The sequence below is a fragment of the Gouania willdenowi genome, chromosome 22 (assembly GCF_900634775.1).
Source record: "Gouania willdenowi chromosome 22, fGouWil2.1, whole genome shotgun sequence".
NCBI lineage: Eukaryota > Metazoa > Chordata > Actinopteri > Blenniiformes > Gobiesocidae > Gouania > Gouania willdenowi.
The window spans coordinates 19,321,917-19,339,045 of record NC_041065.1 but is presented as its reverse complement, the minus strand read 5'-3'; the positions used below and the strand labels follow the sequence as shown (position 1 = coordinate 19,339,045).

The 17,129-nt window shown below is 36.0% G+C and overlaps 1 protein-coding gene across 6 annotated transcripts in view; it reads left to right on the top strand.

Moving 5' to 3' along the window:
• Window positions 1–17,129, top strand: part of nrxn3a (neurexin 3a) — a 157,223-nt gene that overhangs the window by 20,413 nt on the left and 119,681 nt on the right. For all 6 annotated transcript variants that reach the window (XM_028437365.1, XM_028437364.1, XM_028437363.1 and 3 more), the window contains exons 3-5: window positions 6,650–6,670; window positions 7,440–7,466; window positions 10,201–10,212. In XM_028437365.1, the coding sequence (XP_028293166.1) occupies window positions 6,650–6,670; window positions 7,440–7,466; window positions 10,201–10,212 (60 nt within the window). The remainder of the gene's footprint in view (window positions 1–6,649; window positions 6,671–7,439; window positions 7,467–10,200; window positions 10,213–17,129) is intronic.

Here is a 17,129-nt window from a genome sequence, read left to right as displayed (position 1 = left end):
GGTTTGTATGCACACATCCACTATATATCCATGGCTTGTGTTTTTATATGTGCTACACTGCAGGAGGAGAACAATATGTTAAGCCAGGAGAAGTGAAGAAAGCTGTTATTTGTTTTTTTTAAATGACTCATTACTGCCAATGCTCTCGCCACTTTATCCTGCACATCGTGAATCATCCCAAAAGTAATCCACTTTAAGGTTAATCCTCTGCTATCCTCACCTCACCTTTTGGGTATTGAATTAAATGGAAGAATCATAATATACCTCTGATTATGTCTTGGATGATGAATAAATAAGTATATGGAAATTTGTGTGAGTCACTTCCAAAGAAGGTCAGAAATTCATAGGCAGGAATTTAGCGAAGAATCCTGCAGGATATGCAAAGGTCTCAAAGGACCGTCATTCAGTAACAGTATCATGTTGAATACTGACCACCCTCCCACTGGAGGTTGTACCTGTGAGTGTTTGATTGCTTTGCCCGCTGGCGCACTCGTTTAAATATTTATAGCTTCACAAGCCTCTCCATCTTTGTCTCATTCTCTTTGTGTTAGCGAAGCCCGATGTGCAAAGCAGGTTCAACGCATGTGATGGTGTCCAGTAATTGTCAAAGTGTGTAGGTCAAGAGAAGGAGCAGAATGATGGCAGAGTAGGAATGATGGATATTTGCATCAGAATGACCACGGCTCAAATCAAAGGTTGTTCCACAAACCAAATTAGAGCCAAAGGGGAAATACTTCTGTATGTCAGAAGAGTTTGTCTACTGTATGTTAGGAACAGAAAACGACCAAATGTTGAGCAGTTTTATCATACAGTATATATGTTTTATATAAATTTACATTTACTAAGTACTAGGGATGAATATTGCAAAAAAAAAGTCAAGTTTCGGCCTTTGGTTTAGTGAGTTAAAAGCAAGGCCGAATAGTAGCGTGTGACACAATCGAACAACGTGCAGGGATTTTGAGTCGGAAAAGTGTGTACGCGTTGCTGCAGAACAAGCAGCAGCAGCTCCTCCTTTCCGCACACAAACGTAGCCAGACTCTCTCCTTTCTACTTACCGCTTTCCGTCGTCCGTCACCGCGTAAAAGTTGGAAACCGACCAATTCCACAACCAAATCCGTAAACATCCCTTTTGTTTCCTCCTTACACTACACTGAGTCTCGCTGCATAAACTGGTCTAGCAATAGCATGGAGTGCTAACAGCTGATGTGTGTAAACAATGGATCCGTGGCTCCAAGCAGTGACTCCCAACACGATTGGCAGCAGAAAAAGTAGTGCAGTTTGGGCGTCCAGTAGTGCAGTTTGCATTTACATATATGGCAATAAAGTATAATATATATTCTATATTAAACCGCTGTGTTTGTTTTAGCTGTAAGATAGTTGGAGAAGGAGGAGCTCTCATTCTAGGAGGCGTGTTAGGTGACGTCACCTGCCAACGTGGGCAAAATTCAACTCGCCCGTTTATAGCTGACTTTTTACAAAATGTGGAATAACATGGGAGGGAGAGAAAAATTACATTTCAACTTTGGCCTTCTGAATGAGGCTAAATGGATGTATATCACTGTATCAAAACATTATAAAGTTATTTTTTCATCTTACCTCCCCTTTAATGCACTTAAGCTTCATTTGGAATGCATGTTATGTTTTATTTGAAGGGCTAATATAAGTTAAAAACTTTGTTTTGCTTTTTTTTTGAAAAGCAAAGGTTACTGGAATATTTTTAAAAAATGTCATAATATTCAATAAACATTGACTTTCTTTAAAAAACATTGTAGGTGATTCATGCACTATTTTAAAAAATAGTGAAATTCGGCCAAGCGTTTATATTCTATTCGGCTTCGGCCTCAAATTTTCATTTCGGTTCATCCCTACTAAGTAACGTAAAATTCTCCCATATAGACACTTAAGCTCGTCTGCAACACTTGAGCCTGATTTAGTAAAGTGTTGTACACGTAAACACATGTTTCGGTTGATCTGTTAACCCCACGCAATGAAGACTGCATCCGTCAAAATGCAAAGCAACACAAGCATCTATTGAGCATGTTTGCCTCAATCTGGGCGTCTGTGAGAATTCAAAATATTTGGAGGTAGAGATACGAATATATCAATTTAGCACACGTAATGTGAGTTACCAGAGCTGGAACTGATGAAGTATTGAAGTGGCGTCATTTAACGATATCTCTCTGCTGTCCTATTTAATATCAAATACAAGAATCTCAGATAGTGAAAAGTGTAATCAGCGTCCAGCCAAGGCAAGTGCACACATTTCTAGTTTGAAAATTTGATTTAAAATACATTTATTCTGATTCTTTGTTTGAGAATAACAATGTCATTTGAACAGCTACCTTCAAGATCGTGTACACTGAGCGTCCCTAAAAATGTAGCTAGCTAACTAGCTACTTTGGTTTCCGGATTTAGCTAATACGAGACGGCAAAGTTTTGTGAAAGTGCAGTGAACAGGAAGTGGTAGGAACGTCACTCATGGACAATCAAGACTTAATCAATGGTTGAGGAGGGAATAATAAACCAATTTTTGAGGAGTTTGACAAGCAGGTGCTAACTGTCACAGCTTTACTCGCAGATGGCTGAAGCCAGATGAAAGGCGACACTGAGAACTGATCTTTTGAATCCTTTGTTCGTCTTACATCCATATTTTCTTGACTTCATCTGCTGCCCCTCTTGTTTTCCCTGACTTTCTCACAGATAGCCTCTCATAGCATTTTCTTATTCTACCTCCAACATTTTATTATGGGCCACATTGTGATCTCAAAACCCTTGTTTAAATAGGGCCCTCCCCACCACTTTTCCACCTGTTATAATATGTGTAATCTTGATAAATCTCCCACAACAGGCGAACTAGAGTACTCACAATATGTGTATGCACCAAGTTTTTTTATTTTTTATTTATGGAATCTTGGTAAATCAAGGCATAGCAATTTAACTTTGTCAGCTAAAGATTTATTTCACGAGCCTAAACATGGCAGCCATTATTTCACTCAATGATTTCCAACGTGCTCCTGTTGTGTGCCATATTCCGCCAAATAGAAAGGATTTACTAACTTGAATCAAGCCAACAACCTCAAGTTAAAAAGTGTTCTTTCAGAATAGTCACCCCTCAATGGCCTTAACTTAAGTAACCATTATAGACACCGTTTAAAATCTCTTAGATTAATTTCTAGTTTGCTTAACCATTGTACCATCGAGCCATGTGATTAGGCTTTCCAGCCCCATAATCAGTGCCATGTTATTTCTCCACAGAAGGCAATGCATGTAGCCAATAAACGGTTAAGTATTTTTTTCTTTGGCGCAGTGTGTCATTGGTGTACCCAGACATGATGAGATGTCTGACTTTCAGACAGGAGACTTGAGTTTATGTCCCATAAAAGACCAGCAAATAATGTGTCTCTTTTTAATGGACTGGAAGAACCATCTGCCCTTGACCTTGGTCTCAGAGTGGCTGCCATGCAGATATCATAGACAGCAATAAGTTCTCTAAATGTGTGGAAAATACTGACCTTTTCCTATTCATTGATGCATCTACACTAATAAGTGATGCATTAAATATGGACATGCATAAATTAAAAGGTTCAAAATGTAGTTTTCGTTGTCTTTTGGGAAACCAAACAGCCATATCCTCAAAAGCTTCACACTCAATCATTTAATAAATAGTAGCTTACTAACTGAAATGGACCAGTAAAGAGAGAGCCATTAAATTATATACATTTTTACTTAAATAAAAACAAGCTAAATTATTACTATCAGGGAACGAGCTTTTTAGATCTCTTTCTCATAATATATAACAAGGCATTATATACAGTAACTTCTGTACACTTATGTCCACCTTATTTGTACAAGTACAGTTTGTGTTGCAATGATTGCATGCTTTTATTACTTGTAAATTATGTAATTGTTAGTGCACGACTTCAAATAGAAACATTGGTCATTTTTCTTGTTTTTATGATGATATAAGACATAGGTTTTAGGCGACTACAGTAAATAGGAGTTAAGGTTTGCTGTTGATAACAACTGTACAGTATGTTCTAAACCAGAGCTCTTGTTGTGAAAAGCTAGAAGTGGAAGTGCAGGTTGGATGTGCATGTAAAGAGTTAAATCCGTCAATTTAAAAATAGATCAATTCCTTAATGATTGGTTTCCTTTTATGTAATCGCACAGGAAGTTGCACCCATAGCCAGGAAGAGAAGAGCAGACAGAAAACACACATAGATTTATGTTTGAAAAAAGATTAGATATATTTTCCTGTGTAACATGCATTTTACAGCATGCTTGTCAAAAGAAAATTTAATTTCAAAAGAAAAGACAACTCTGACATGAGAGACATTAAGTATTTATTTTTTTTGACCAGCTGTCCGCGACCTACCCATTACAGTCCAGCGACCCACTTCGGGGTCCCTACCCACCAGTTGAGAATCGCTGATCTAAACTGTTTGTGACAGACAGCATTGCTGACTTGTTTATAAGATGACTAGGTAATGTAGTCTAAAGAAACACAATTTAGAAAAAAGTATGAATAAAATGATGAATCCACATTTCTTTGCACTAGTATTAAATCTCTGTTCATTTTCATATTTCCCATGAGAGTGAGCAGCGATGCACACTTTAATCTGCTTTAATCTCTTTCAATCAGGAGTGCTGCGCTTCCTCGGGTGTTTGAGTGGGATATACAGTGCCAGGGAAATCTGAACAAATATGAAATTGTCTCTAAAAGGACTCAAAGAAAATGACGCTTCAGCTCAATCCAAAATCACACGCACACTCACTGGACAAGCGTCCTTCGCCCTGTGGTGCAGCGCTCAGTTTAAAGTGAATTAATTTCTTACGCTTATCAGATTGACTTCCATGTGCTTTCATTCCCATTTATATTCTGACATGGCCAATTAGGTCACACTGCCAATGTTTAACGTGTGCTAAGTTAATTAGCTTTAGCATCATTTTAAAAACTTTGTCGGAGGTTGAGAGGGTTCATATTCTCCCAAGCTTTTTTTTTTTTTGTCATTTTAAGTTTTCCTAATCATATCATCTGATTATTGTACTCTAGCCTATCACAGCCTGCTTTGTGGTAAGGGGGCGGAGCTAGAGAGCGGTAGCACTGTCCACCTCTAGGGCTGTGTTGGAAATGTCATACTCCATACTATGCACTACAAACTCAATGAGTATATACTGATTATTACGTACTATAAGTATGGTATGATTAGGATGATGACCTGTTCCCACTGAAGTATACTTCCAAGTTTCCCACAATGCATTTGGAACCTACAACGACAAAAACCTGAAGCACACCGAGGCTAAATATCTCCATTAATTCTCCACCTTTTAATGTTCTGAAAGCATTTTAAGCGAGAAAGTAACAAAGTAGAATATCAATATGGGGTTATTTGATCCATAAAAATCGCGTAAACACATTTCATGCCGACATTTCGGAGATAATGTGCGACTGACAAAGCTTCAAAACAAGATCCATGATTATTAATAATAATAATGGCTTTTATTCGAGGAGACTCAAAGCGCGTACAGAAACCATTATTCATTCACACCTTCACTCACATTAGTCATACCAGTGGTGGTAAGCTACAATGTAGCCACAGATGCCCTAGGGCATGCTGTGGCTACATTTTTTTTTTAAATATATGACTTAAGAAACAACTAATCTGTAAATGTGTACACCTTCATGAGAACATTATGTATGAAATATATTTTATTGGCGTATTTTACACACACACATTGGCTTTAACATGCCATGTGCCAACAACTTCAAATAAAAAAAATAATAACACACAATCTGCCTGTGACTTTAGTGCAACTTAACTGAGGGTATATGCCTAGAACAACAAATAAATGCAGAAAGTTAGTAATTTCTTTTAGATTTTATTGAAAAACACAAGCTGGTCAACATGTCCAGGTTTCAGTGCACTCAGTGCAGTTACAATGTCTCCTGGTTAAATAAAGGTGAAAAACAAAAAAAACAAAGATGTATGGATGTATTTTGAATCTATCCGAGAATCGCGCGACGTAATATCGCGATATATCGGCGAATTAATTTTTTTCCAACACCCCTAATGATTAATATATTTATTTATTCTTCATTTTACACATTACACTCTCCAGTATTGATAGCTGATCATCTTTATTACAGTCACTGACTTTTGATATTCAGAAATTGATTTATCCGAAAAGTTTGCTATTATTTGTAGACTTAATATTGTTACATTGGATTGATTGACCATGTGCCACCCTCAGGATTCACAAGTCAACAGAGGTTTGATTGATCATGTTGCTCATCACGTTTACAAATGCTCTGGATAGTCCATGTTTTTAGAGGATTTAATGGTATTTTCCGTTACGGTAACTTGTACGCCCTCTAACAGACCCTTTGCCTCAACAGCTGCACATGTTGTCACTGCTGCTTGTCTTTTGTTCTTTTTTACTCCCAATCATATTTTGTCTCTTTAACTGATAACAATCTAACTTTGTATTGTAAATGGCATACAAATGGCTGTGCACACTGCCGGCCATCTGTATGCACTATGATGACTTCTGTGATAGTTTGCATGTCAGCCAACATGCAAGAGAAAAAGGGTGTCTCTAATGGGTGTCTTGTTTGCTTGTGTTTCTTTTTCTTCTCTTTCTTCTGCAGACGCCAACAGCAAAGTTCCAGGTGAGTGAACAAAAGAAGGTAAACGAGGAAACCACATCTGTTTATTATAGAGTGCAAGTTCGCAATGGACTAAGTAAGCTCTTTCCAACACCAATGGTACTTTACTAGCCCTGACTCAAAGTACTTTTTGACTAATATTAACAGAAATTCAGTTTTTGTGTCATTCCTAATTAATTAATTCATAACATTTGCTGTTTTTTTTTTTTTTGTTTCGGTTTTTTTTCTTCATTTCTTATGCTTACTTTTCATGAAACTAAAGGAAATAACTACATATTGATGGTATTTTGAACATTTAACACATCCTCTTGCTCCGCAATCTGACAGTTTCTGGTATTTCTAGAAAACAATTCTGAGCCGACAAGAAACCTTTAAGAAACAATAAAGCTCAAAATTCAGGATAGTTGTAACTGTATATTCTTTATTTGGCCTTAAGATATATTCAAAATTTCAGATTTGGCTAAAGTTCAGTTGAAAAGAGTAATGCATTTATTGCGCTATAGGGAATCGATTTGTTTCCGCTACTTCGTGCACGTACAGATCAAAGCACATGTAATTTCAAACACTATTCCAGATCTTCGGCTGGAATTGTGTGTTCACGCTCAGAAGAAAGCTTCCCGCTCACGGACGGGAAGCTTTGTGTCACGTGTGTGTTTTGATGTCATGCTTCTCCTGCCTGTGAAAAGCATGTGCAATCACAATACTTGCAGTATTGACAATGAGTGTTCTCTTAAGCGTTTTTCTTCTCTTTTTCCTCTCCTCTATTCTTAAGGCCTTGCACATATGATGGCAGAACAAGGTATGCACCTCTTTGACTGTTCTTCTCTTTGATGCTTCTATAAGTGCATGGTGTTAGTGTGAAGCAGGATTGGGGTCAATTATTTTTTATCCTCAAAGTCAATTACAATTATGTTCTCAATTACAGCTAATCACAATTATTGAGCCTGAAACAAAAAACCTGATAAAAGTAAACCTCCCCATTGTGTTAGCTTTCTGTTAGCATTTCTTATGATAACAGGTCCTAAATCAGCTGTAAAATACACACAAAAAAAAAAAATCTATCATCTAATTTCTTTCTTATCTATTGGTTACATTGTTGGGCTTCCTAATCAATAAAAATATAAGTTTTAATATTTTTGGTGTGGGCATCAGAGCCTTTTTTGTGTCAGAATACTGTACCTCTCAGTTTATTTTTATTTTTTTAAATGTTAAAATGTGGGAAAGCCTAATATGAAACTTATTGTATTGATTGTTCACTACATTTGTGTAGAACTGTACATAGAACTGTAACATGGTTCCCCAGTTTAGCGTTAAATCATAATTCACAATTTTTATGGTCAATTATTTAAACTCAATTGCAATTTAATTATGATTACGACAGGAAAAGATTGTGATTGTAATTAAGCCATAATTGTAATTAATTATAATTGACCCCAACCCTGGTGTGAAGTATTAAAAAGTGCATGAAACGGTGTTATTTAGCCATATGTCTTTACTGTCCTATTTAAAATCAAATGGAATTAGCATCCAGCTAAAGCAAGTACCCACATTTCTAGGTTGAAATTTTGATTTTAAGTCACATCTAATTTCTTGTTTGAGAATAATAATATCATTTGAGCAGCTACTTTTACGATTTTCTACAATGAACAGTCCTAAAAATGTAGCTAGCTAGCTAACTAGCTACTTTGGTTTCCAGAGTTAGCTCACGTAACGTGTGACGGCAAAGTTTTGTGAAAGTGCAAAGAACAGGAAGTGGCAAGAACGTCACTTATGGACAATCAGGACTTAATCAATGGTTGAAGAGTGAATAATAAACCAATTTGTGAAGAGTGTAATGATTTAATGTTCTCTGACAATGGCGGTGAACCCGTTAGCCCCATGCGCCGTTTGTGGCTGTCAGAGCTGCACAATCCGTGTTTGAAAATAATAGAGAGTGAAGTGAGGGAGCTGATGGACAGGACGTTTTTCTAGCTTATTAGCACGTAATAGATTAGAATTAGATTGAAATGTAAATAAATGCTTATGTATGCGTGATAAACGTAGATAAAAGATCAAAAGCTGTATAATGCCTCATAAGATTCCTCCAAAAAGCCATTATTGTTACAGTCGTTCAGCATATATATATATATATATATGTATGTATATGTTGGACAATATTAGTCACAAACATGGACGTTAAATATTAAATGAGGCTTTTCACCAAGAATAGAAGGTTTGTAGCCTTTATTAAGAGAATAAAAGCAGCTCGTATATCAAAGCTAAATCTGTAATTATGAAGGGAGAGCAACATAAATAACACTTATAATATTCAATATATTTTTTAAATGGTGTTGGCATTAAAAAACTGAACCTAAAGATGAATTACAACACTATAGGGTTCTCAACTGATGAATCAAGACCCAAAAATTGGTCGCAGCTCAGATTTCCTCGGGGTCACATGCGTTTGCAATAACAAGAAAACCACTTCCTTCAAAATGAAAACTTTTTCGTAAGATTACCAGTCTCTAACCACTATAATATCTGTTTTTTTTATTAATTATATTTCTTGAGTTTTGCAATGTAAACAGTTGGAAATAATGCATTTTCTCAGCCAGAACCTACAATATAGTATAATATTTCACAGCTTCTTATAATTAACAGTGCTATTATGATGCATGTTTCCTTTCCGACTGCTCCATATTTTTCATGTAACTGTTTGTGACCCCAATTGAGGACATTTTTCAATTTGAACAGTGTGCTTTAAAGTTGATGTTGGGTCCCAAAAAAACATGTTCAATATTTATGAACATGAATGAAGCAAATACACAATGTGCTTTAATATTTTGAAATAACAGCTGTAAAGCTAGTATTTAGATTCTTAGTGCAGAAAAGTCCAAATTAAGGTTATGATTTAGTTGTTTTTTTCAAATCAGTAATAATATTGCACTGATTACTTATTACTTTATACTAGAACATTGAAGCAGGGGTTCTCATCTGGTCTCACTCTGGGACCCACATTTTTCCACGGTCATTAAATCACGACCCTTTTTTTTTTTTTTTTTTTTAAAGAATTCAACCAATTAAATTTAGTTTTTCAAAAATAGCTGTTGAAAACATACACGCATATAATATTTTTAAAACATAAATCCATATATTTTTCCTTGCAACATGCATTTTACAGCATGCTCGTCAAAAGAAAAGGTTCTTTTAAAATAAAAGACAAGTCCAACATGAGAGACTTTAAGTATTTGTTCATTTTTGACCAGCTGTCCACGACCCACCCCTGTACAGGTCTGCGACCCACTGTTGGGTCCCGACCCACCAGTTGAGAATCGCTGCCTTAAAGCCTTCCAAAATATGTGATTATTCCATGGATTCAGTCTTTCCCATTACGTTTTTGGAAGATATGCATGCACGTGATGTGCATGAGAGCTTTGATTGTGCAAAAACCATGTCTGCTTGAAGTTGAACTCACTTTGATTCCTCTCCGTCTTCCTCCCACTTTGCGCCGACTCGGCTGTGGATTCTCTGCTGTGTCCTCCTTGCTGTCGTAGCTAAAAGCAAAGGTACAGCATTTTCCAACTCTTTCCTTTTCCGCCTCTATGAAAAGCGACGCCTGCTCTGTGAGTGTGTGAGAGCAGTGCAGTGCAGTGCCTTTTGACGACTTCTCCACGTGTTTACTTGTCTGTGTGAACTCACTCATTCGTCCCTTCTGTAATGGTTTCTCACTAAGGGATGCTCGGTTTAAAGCGAGTAATTAAGACAAATATAATTGAAGATGAAGAGTGGGTTGCTTTGTGTTTTGCTACTGTGTGTTTTGTAGTTTGTGAGCAGGTCCAGAGGAACATTGTGAGGCGTCCATGATACATAGTGTAAAATCAGAGCAAACTCCTCATTTCACTTCAAACCAATAAGGGAGACTTCTTAAATCCACTGCATGATAGAAGCACAAACAGCACCATGAACTAATTGAACATATAGAAAGCTGCATGGACGGCGTTGGACAGAGGAGTGCAGCCCAAACTGACAGAATAAGAAACGTTTGTGTCATGGTTTCTTGTCATCGAGATGCTTTGTTTTTAGCATTGCATGTAATTTATACACTGGAAACTGTTATTTATTTATTTTTGCATGTTTTTCAGACTGATGCAATGAAATATGCTTTCTATTTACATCTTTAATGGTTTTATTTAAAGTATTAAATTATTATTTAAAGGGAAAGTTACTACTCGCGCAGACACTAATGGAGGACGCCCTTGCTAACCATCATTCAATCATATTGTCCAAATCACATTAACATTGCTTTTCTAGCACAATAACATATATGTTTTATCAATACATATGTTGAAAAACAATCAATATCTTTCATCAAACTGTTATCTGATGAACACTTATTACCTTGGTATATTTAGGGGTGTCCCGTTCCAATATTGATATTGGAAAGTGGTCTGATATCAGCAAAAATCAAACAATAAAAATATCAGATTGGATAATATTGGCTTGAATCTAAAATCTCTGATATAAGTACTTCAATATAAATGGTCCACCCAGACTCTACTACAGGTTTACAGAACATCATATTCTTCACTTTAAAAGTGACTTGCCTTCTTTTCTTATTTTTTGCTGTTTTTGAGATTATTTTTTAATTCTATATTTTTTTTTAAATTCTATATATATATATATATATATATATATATTTTAATTCTATTCAATTGTTGAATATTCTTATTTTTTTTTTTTGTTTTCTATTGGATTTCTTAAGGTTGTTTATCAGGATCTTCTTATTTATTTTATATTCATTCTGTTGTTGAATATTGCTACGTTTAACTTAAGCTAGTGGTTATTTTGCACTTCAAAAATATTGGATTCATTTATTAGGGTCTTCTTGTTAATTTTTGATTCATTTTATTTGATCGTTGAATATTCCCATGTTTGTGGTTAAAATGTATGTAACCATTAGTGAATAATAAATAGGCCAGTTTCCATCATACTGTACCTAACGATGCTGATTATTGTTCTTTTTGCGTAATATCACTTCACCAAGCCATTTCTAACATTCCACACAACAAAATAAGCAACATAAGTATGTATGACCCGTGCTGATATCAGATTGGATTGACATGTGGTATTGGCCAATATTCAAGCCTGCAATGTTGGTTTTTTTTATCGGAAGTGAAGAAGTTGGATCAGGACACGCCTAGTGTAAACAGTAAGTTTTATTTGAAAGGAATAGTTTGCAAAAATGCAAGAATGGTCGACATACAGAGAAAGCTGTGATTGGTTGCGGTCTGCTGTGCACACCTGTGTGTCTTCCCTCGTTCACAGACACAGATCCTGGAGAATCCTCCTTTTCCCCCTCCACCTGTCACCTCCCCCTGCTGCTGTGTGTAATCCCTCAGACATTATTCAGCACGACACACACACACACACACACACACACACACACACACACACACACACACACACACACACACACACACACACACACACACACACACACACACACACACACACACACACAGACGGAGGCCTCCTGTTAGGTGGGCAGGAGGTTCCTTTCCTTTCTGGCCCAGTTTACATGTTGCCCACTGGTGGCTATGGAGCAGATTGGTCACAATTACTGCTGAAAGCATGTTAAACATTTTTCATCTTCTGTTTCTCAAAAAAAGTGATTAAAATCAACCAATTATTAAGCTCAAGTACAATACATATCCCTTTTCTGAAGGTTATTGACATGGACATATTAGGGCTGGACTACTAACGTCTGATTGGACAGATGGGATTTCTTTGGTTGATCGAGTGCTGTAATGTGAGCCAGGTTTTCACACCACGGGTGTACTGGTAGTGGGTTTAAAGTTTTAAGGGTCAAATTGAGGGGAAAATAAGTGAACTGTGGAGAAAAAGTGTGATGCTGTTGTTCTTTTGATGGGAGGGGTTTGTGGGAAGCTGCCAAAGTGGAGTCCCTCAGGGATCTGTGTTAAGACCACTGGTTATCCAGTAATAAGGTTGATTTTCAGTACATTTACTTTACAATGAACCAAATCACCTCTGCTTGCATATATCTCTCCCTTTGAATAGAAACATGTTAGAAGCATGTTACAAGAGAAACAAGGTTGATTGTAGCTGTGTAATGATTTGCTTTAGCGATGATTCAATTCGAATCACGATTCGCTGTTGCTGATTCAATTCCAGGACGATATTGGTTCATTTAAAACGATTCAATAAGAACTATTCAGTGACTTAAAATTGATTGTGGTTGAATCATAGGAATATAAATTGATTCATGGATGACTCGTTGCACCCTTAGTGTATTAGAATTACTTCTCATGTTTCTCGTGAACGCAAGGATACAAGACATTAAAAAATTAGTGTTTTTTTTTTGTTTTTTTTCTTTACAAAACTGCTCAAACTGGAGCAGTTAAGCTATGCTGCTGTTAACTATAAAGTGTTAAGGCTGCACTCAAGGCCTCCTTGATGCTCTTATTCTTTAAGTGTGAATGTTTTCTTTTATCCCAGAGTCTGAAAGCTTTACTACGATAGAAAAACACCTACGAACAGCACAATTTGAAAGGAAGAATACTCATTCAATTAAGTGTTGATAGTCAGAGACTATACTACTACTCAAAATATTAATGCACTTGATTTTACACTAAATGAAACATGTGCTTATAGGGATGTAACGATTAATCGTAAGGCAGTTAAAAATCGATTCATAGGTATAACGATTCACATCGATGCTGTGGAAATTGAATCGCAGTACTTTTTTTAACCAGAAGTGTTGGCGGCAAGCGAAATTTGCTAATACTTTCTTTCTGGCCGCCTTCTACTCTTAAACATATTCATAAATGATTCATTACCCCTTTAGCACCGAAAGAATATCTGTAATATTACGTGAATATCTGTAAAAGTCACGTTTTTCTATTAGCTCTGTCTGCTAGCGCATAGCATCTCTTCTTCACTGCAAAATATCTGCATGCCAACCGACCACTGGGTTACCAGCGCCCTCTGCTGGTTCAAACAAATATCTGACCTAAATACAGTAAAAGTACTGTTTTTGTTTTTTTAGTCCAATTGTTAAGGCACAAAATACATTTTCAGTTGCACTTTTAAAAAGAAAAATAACTATTATGCAGTTTTGTATTGTTTACTATAGAACCAGAATTTAAATAATAAGCTTCTTCTTTATTTGTATTATTCCTTTATTTATTTCATTCAAGATTTATTTTTAGTTAAATTGCATTGTTTTGAATAGTTTATCAAGGGATTCTTTTGACAATGAAAAATAGTGTAGTATTTTCCCAAAAAATATAAAGGAATATTTTTCAGTCATTTATATACATTCCCATTTTGTAAAATAAATTGTGAGAGAATCGTATCGTGAACCCAGTATCGTGAATCGAATCGTATCGGGAGTTGAGTGAATCGTTACATCCCTATGTGCTTATGATTAAAATGAAAAGAGAGAAAAATCTGGTATTTGCCATTTTAGATCCATGTGTAATAGTCAGTTTTTTTTAAATTTATACATCATGTAATAAGCTTAATTCTTCTCTCATGTCCATCACTTACTGTATCCATTGTAGCATCTTGCTCTAACCTCTAAATTCACAGTTGTAGTTGAGAAACTAACACACAACACAACACTTTTTTATATCTTGGCGCGGTGCTCGCAGCCAGTCTGTTCATGCAGCACCACACTGGGCCGCGTCCCTTACTGGGAGAAATTATCAGCCAACAAACTGGGAAAAATCAGACAGCAAGCAGAAGATGGAGAACCATTTGTATGTCTACTATACATTTATTTCTCAATGGATTGTTTAATGCCCTCTGCTCTGCACACCAAGTATAGGGCAGTGCTTTTAAACCTTAGGATCGCCTGGAATGTGTTAAAAAATAATTACTGATTACAAATCTATGTTCAGTTTTAAAAAAAAATTGATTCCTTTTCAAATTAACATACAATACACAATCTTAAACAACTGTATTCTATGCTTTCACTTTGTCAAATATAAATCCAGGTCAAATAAAATGCAAGATAAAGAAAATGAAGAGAAAAAGATTTAAAAAATTAAAAAATACAGTATAAAAATATCTGACCTGGCACATCTTTTCACTTTTTGTGCAATACTCCTGGCTACTCAAACATGATCAAAGGCTAGAAAAAAATATTTGGGGTCGCCAGAAATTTGTGATAGGACCAGGCAGGGTTTTGGAGTCAAATGGGGTCAAGTGTTTCCACTGGTTTAATGATTTTTATTGTTTTTATGCTTTACGTAAATCAACTTGAATTCCTTGTTGTTGAAATGCTCCACATAATGTTGCCTTGCTTTGTTGGGCCAATGAAAACAATTGGTATTCTGAATAATCCCAGTTTTATTTATAAAAACTTTGCCTTTATTTTATTTACTAGGGGTGGATTGATACACTAGGTTCATGATACACTAGACGGTAATGAGCTCACGATAACACAATATTATACAGTGTTTTTGGAAAGGGAAAAATAATGTTTTTATATGAATTGAACTCTGGGCATGCTTACATGTGACCTTTTCAACTCAATAGTAATGTAAAAAAAATGAAAAAGTAACAAACCACAACACTTTGCTGTGTAGTAAATTATGTAGATGTTTTTTTTTTTTTTTTTATCTGACACGCCCTATACCCCTGACGATACGCCTTGTGATGTCTTAATATTGCGATATATTGTCCCACCTTTCGTCGTTACTCTTCCGGTCAGCCATGTTTTTTTTTTTTTAGATATCTTAACATCCTGTGTCTGGAACGCTTTAAAGACGGAGATTAGAATTTTCAACCCATGCAGAAAATGTCTGAAACATAGCAATAAGCCCCTTACAACAGGATTATGTGAATGGTATGTTACTATAATGGAACAGTTAAATAGTTTCTAGAAGGATGATAATGCTAATACTCAATGACTACAAATAGTCCTGTTTATCCTGCAAATAGGGTAGAGAAATAAACCTGAAGTATGACCTTTATGGACCATTGTTATCTGTATGGATTGTCTTTAACATTTTGTTGTTTGGCTGCACGCAGACATGCATGTGTTTCTTACACTTGCCATATATATGTGTATATGTGTGTGCACTGTATGAGAGCTTTGAACATTTGCAAACACGAACGTTTTAATTGTGCACTAGTGCACAGCGTGCACGGGAGGAACCGTAGCAAAGGATCCATGTTTCTTGGCAGTGTGGATGAGCTCACTGGATGGCTAATGAAATGTGCAGACATTATGTGACTAGTATGCTAATCAGCTAATCAGGTTTTGATTGCGCTATAGAGGTGCGTACTCTCGCTAACCCCGAGGAGATTGATAATCAGGAGATGATGAGCGCTGGGAATTCTGCTACCCATGAACACCTTTCACTCACTCACTCAACACAGTTGCATGTCCATTTATTCCCATGTAGTGGTTTTTTTTTTTTTATATAACCCCGACCAGTCGTGTATACATGACCTCAGAGAGATTTGTGTCACAACCTCAGAATAATTCAGCTTATTATCAGAATTTTAATTTGCAAAGTAAAAATAGCATATTAGTGTTTCACTCATTAACGTCCATCTTTTATATTATTACATGTACATCGGTGCACAAAAAAAATTTTAAAAATTAATTTTGTGTGTTTTTGTTGTTTATTTTTGTCGTTTTGTGTATTTTCTGTGGTTTGTTTTTCTTTTTAGGACTTCAGTGTGAGATATTTTGTGTATTTTGTTGTTTCATATTCTTCCAAATGTTGTCTTTCTCATACAAAAACATATTAAAATCCATTAAATTCTGACAATAATGTTGATAATGTAGCCAACGGATCAAACGATCACATATATCCTCTCAATAATTTATGTATAAGTCACTTTAATTCTATAGTTTTAGTACTTTTTTGTTTTTGTTTTTTGCTTTTAGCATTTCTTTATTTTACCACAATCTTCTGTGAGTATATCCAAATGGCGATACTTTATTTTGTAATGTATGTAATATATTATAATTTTAATTTAATTCTAATTTTTTGATAAAACTGCCCTTTTTTTTTTTTTATTTTAAAGGAGACGTTTCAATCTCACACTGGTTTGTCACCATGGAGGTCTGCTGAGGCCGTTTTCTACCAGGCGTCCTGTGTTATGTTATCCTACACATACCCGACGCTGCACAGTCTGCATGTCGCCGTCTAAGCCCGAGCTTCCTGCTCATGTAGTGACATAGCAAAGCTGTTGTAATTATCCGTTTTGAAGGAAGCAGGGCACTGGGACACAGTTTAGCATTTCCAGGAGGATATTTGTCATTGGAGATGGGACATATTATTAAGCAGGGCTAATTCAGTCATGAATGAAAATAAAAAACAGATGCTTGGGGAAAACAAGGAAGTTCGATTAAGGATGAGCCATATTTCAGAAGAACAGTTATTTATTTATTTTTTTTACCAGTAAATGTGAGGGCCGAACGCATACGGTTAGTTTAGAGGCG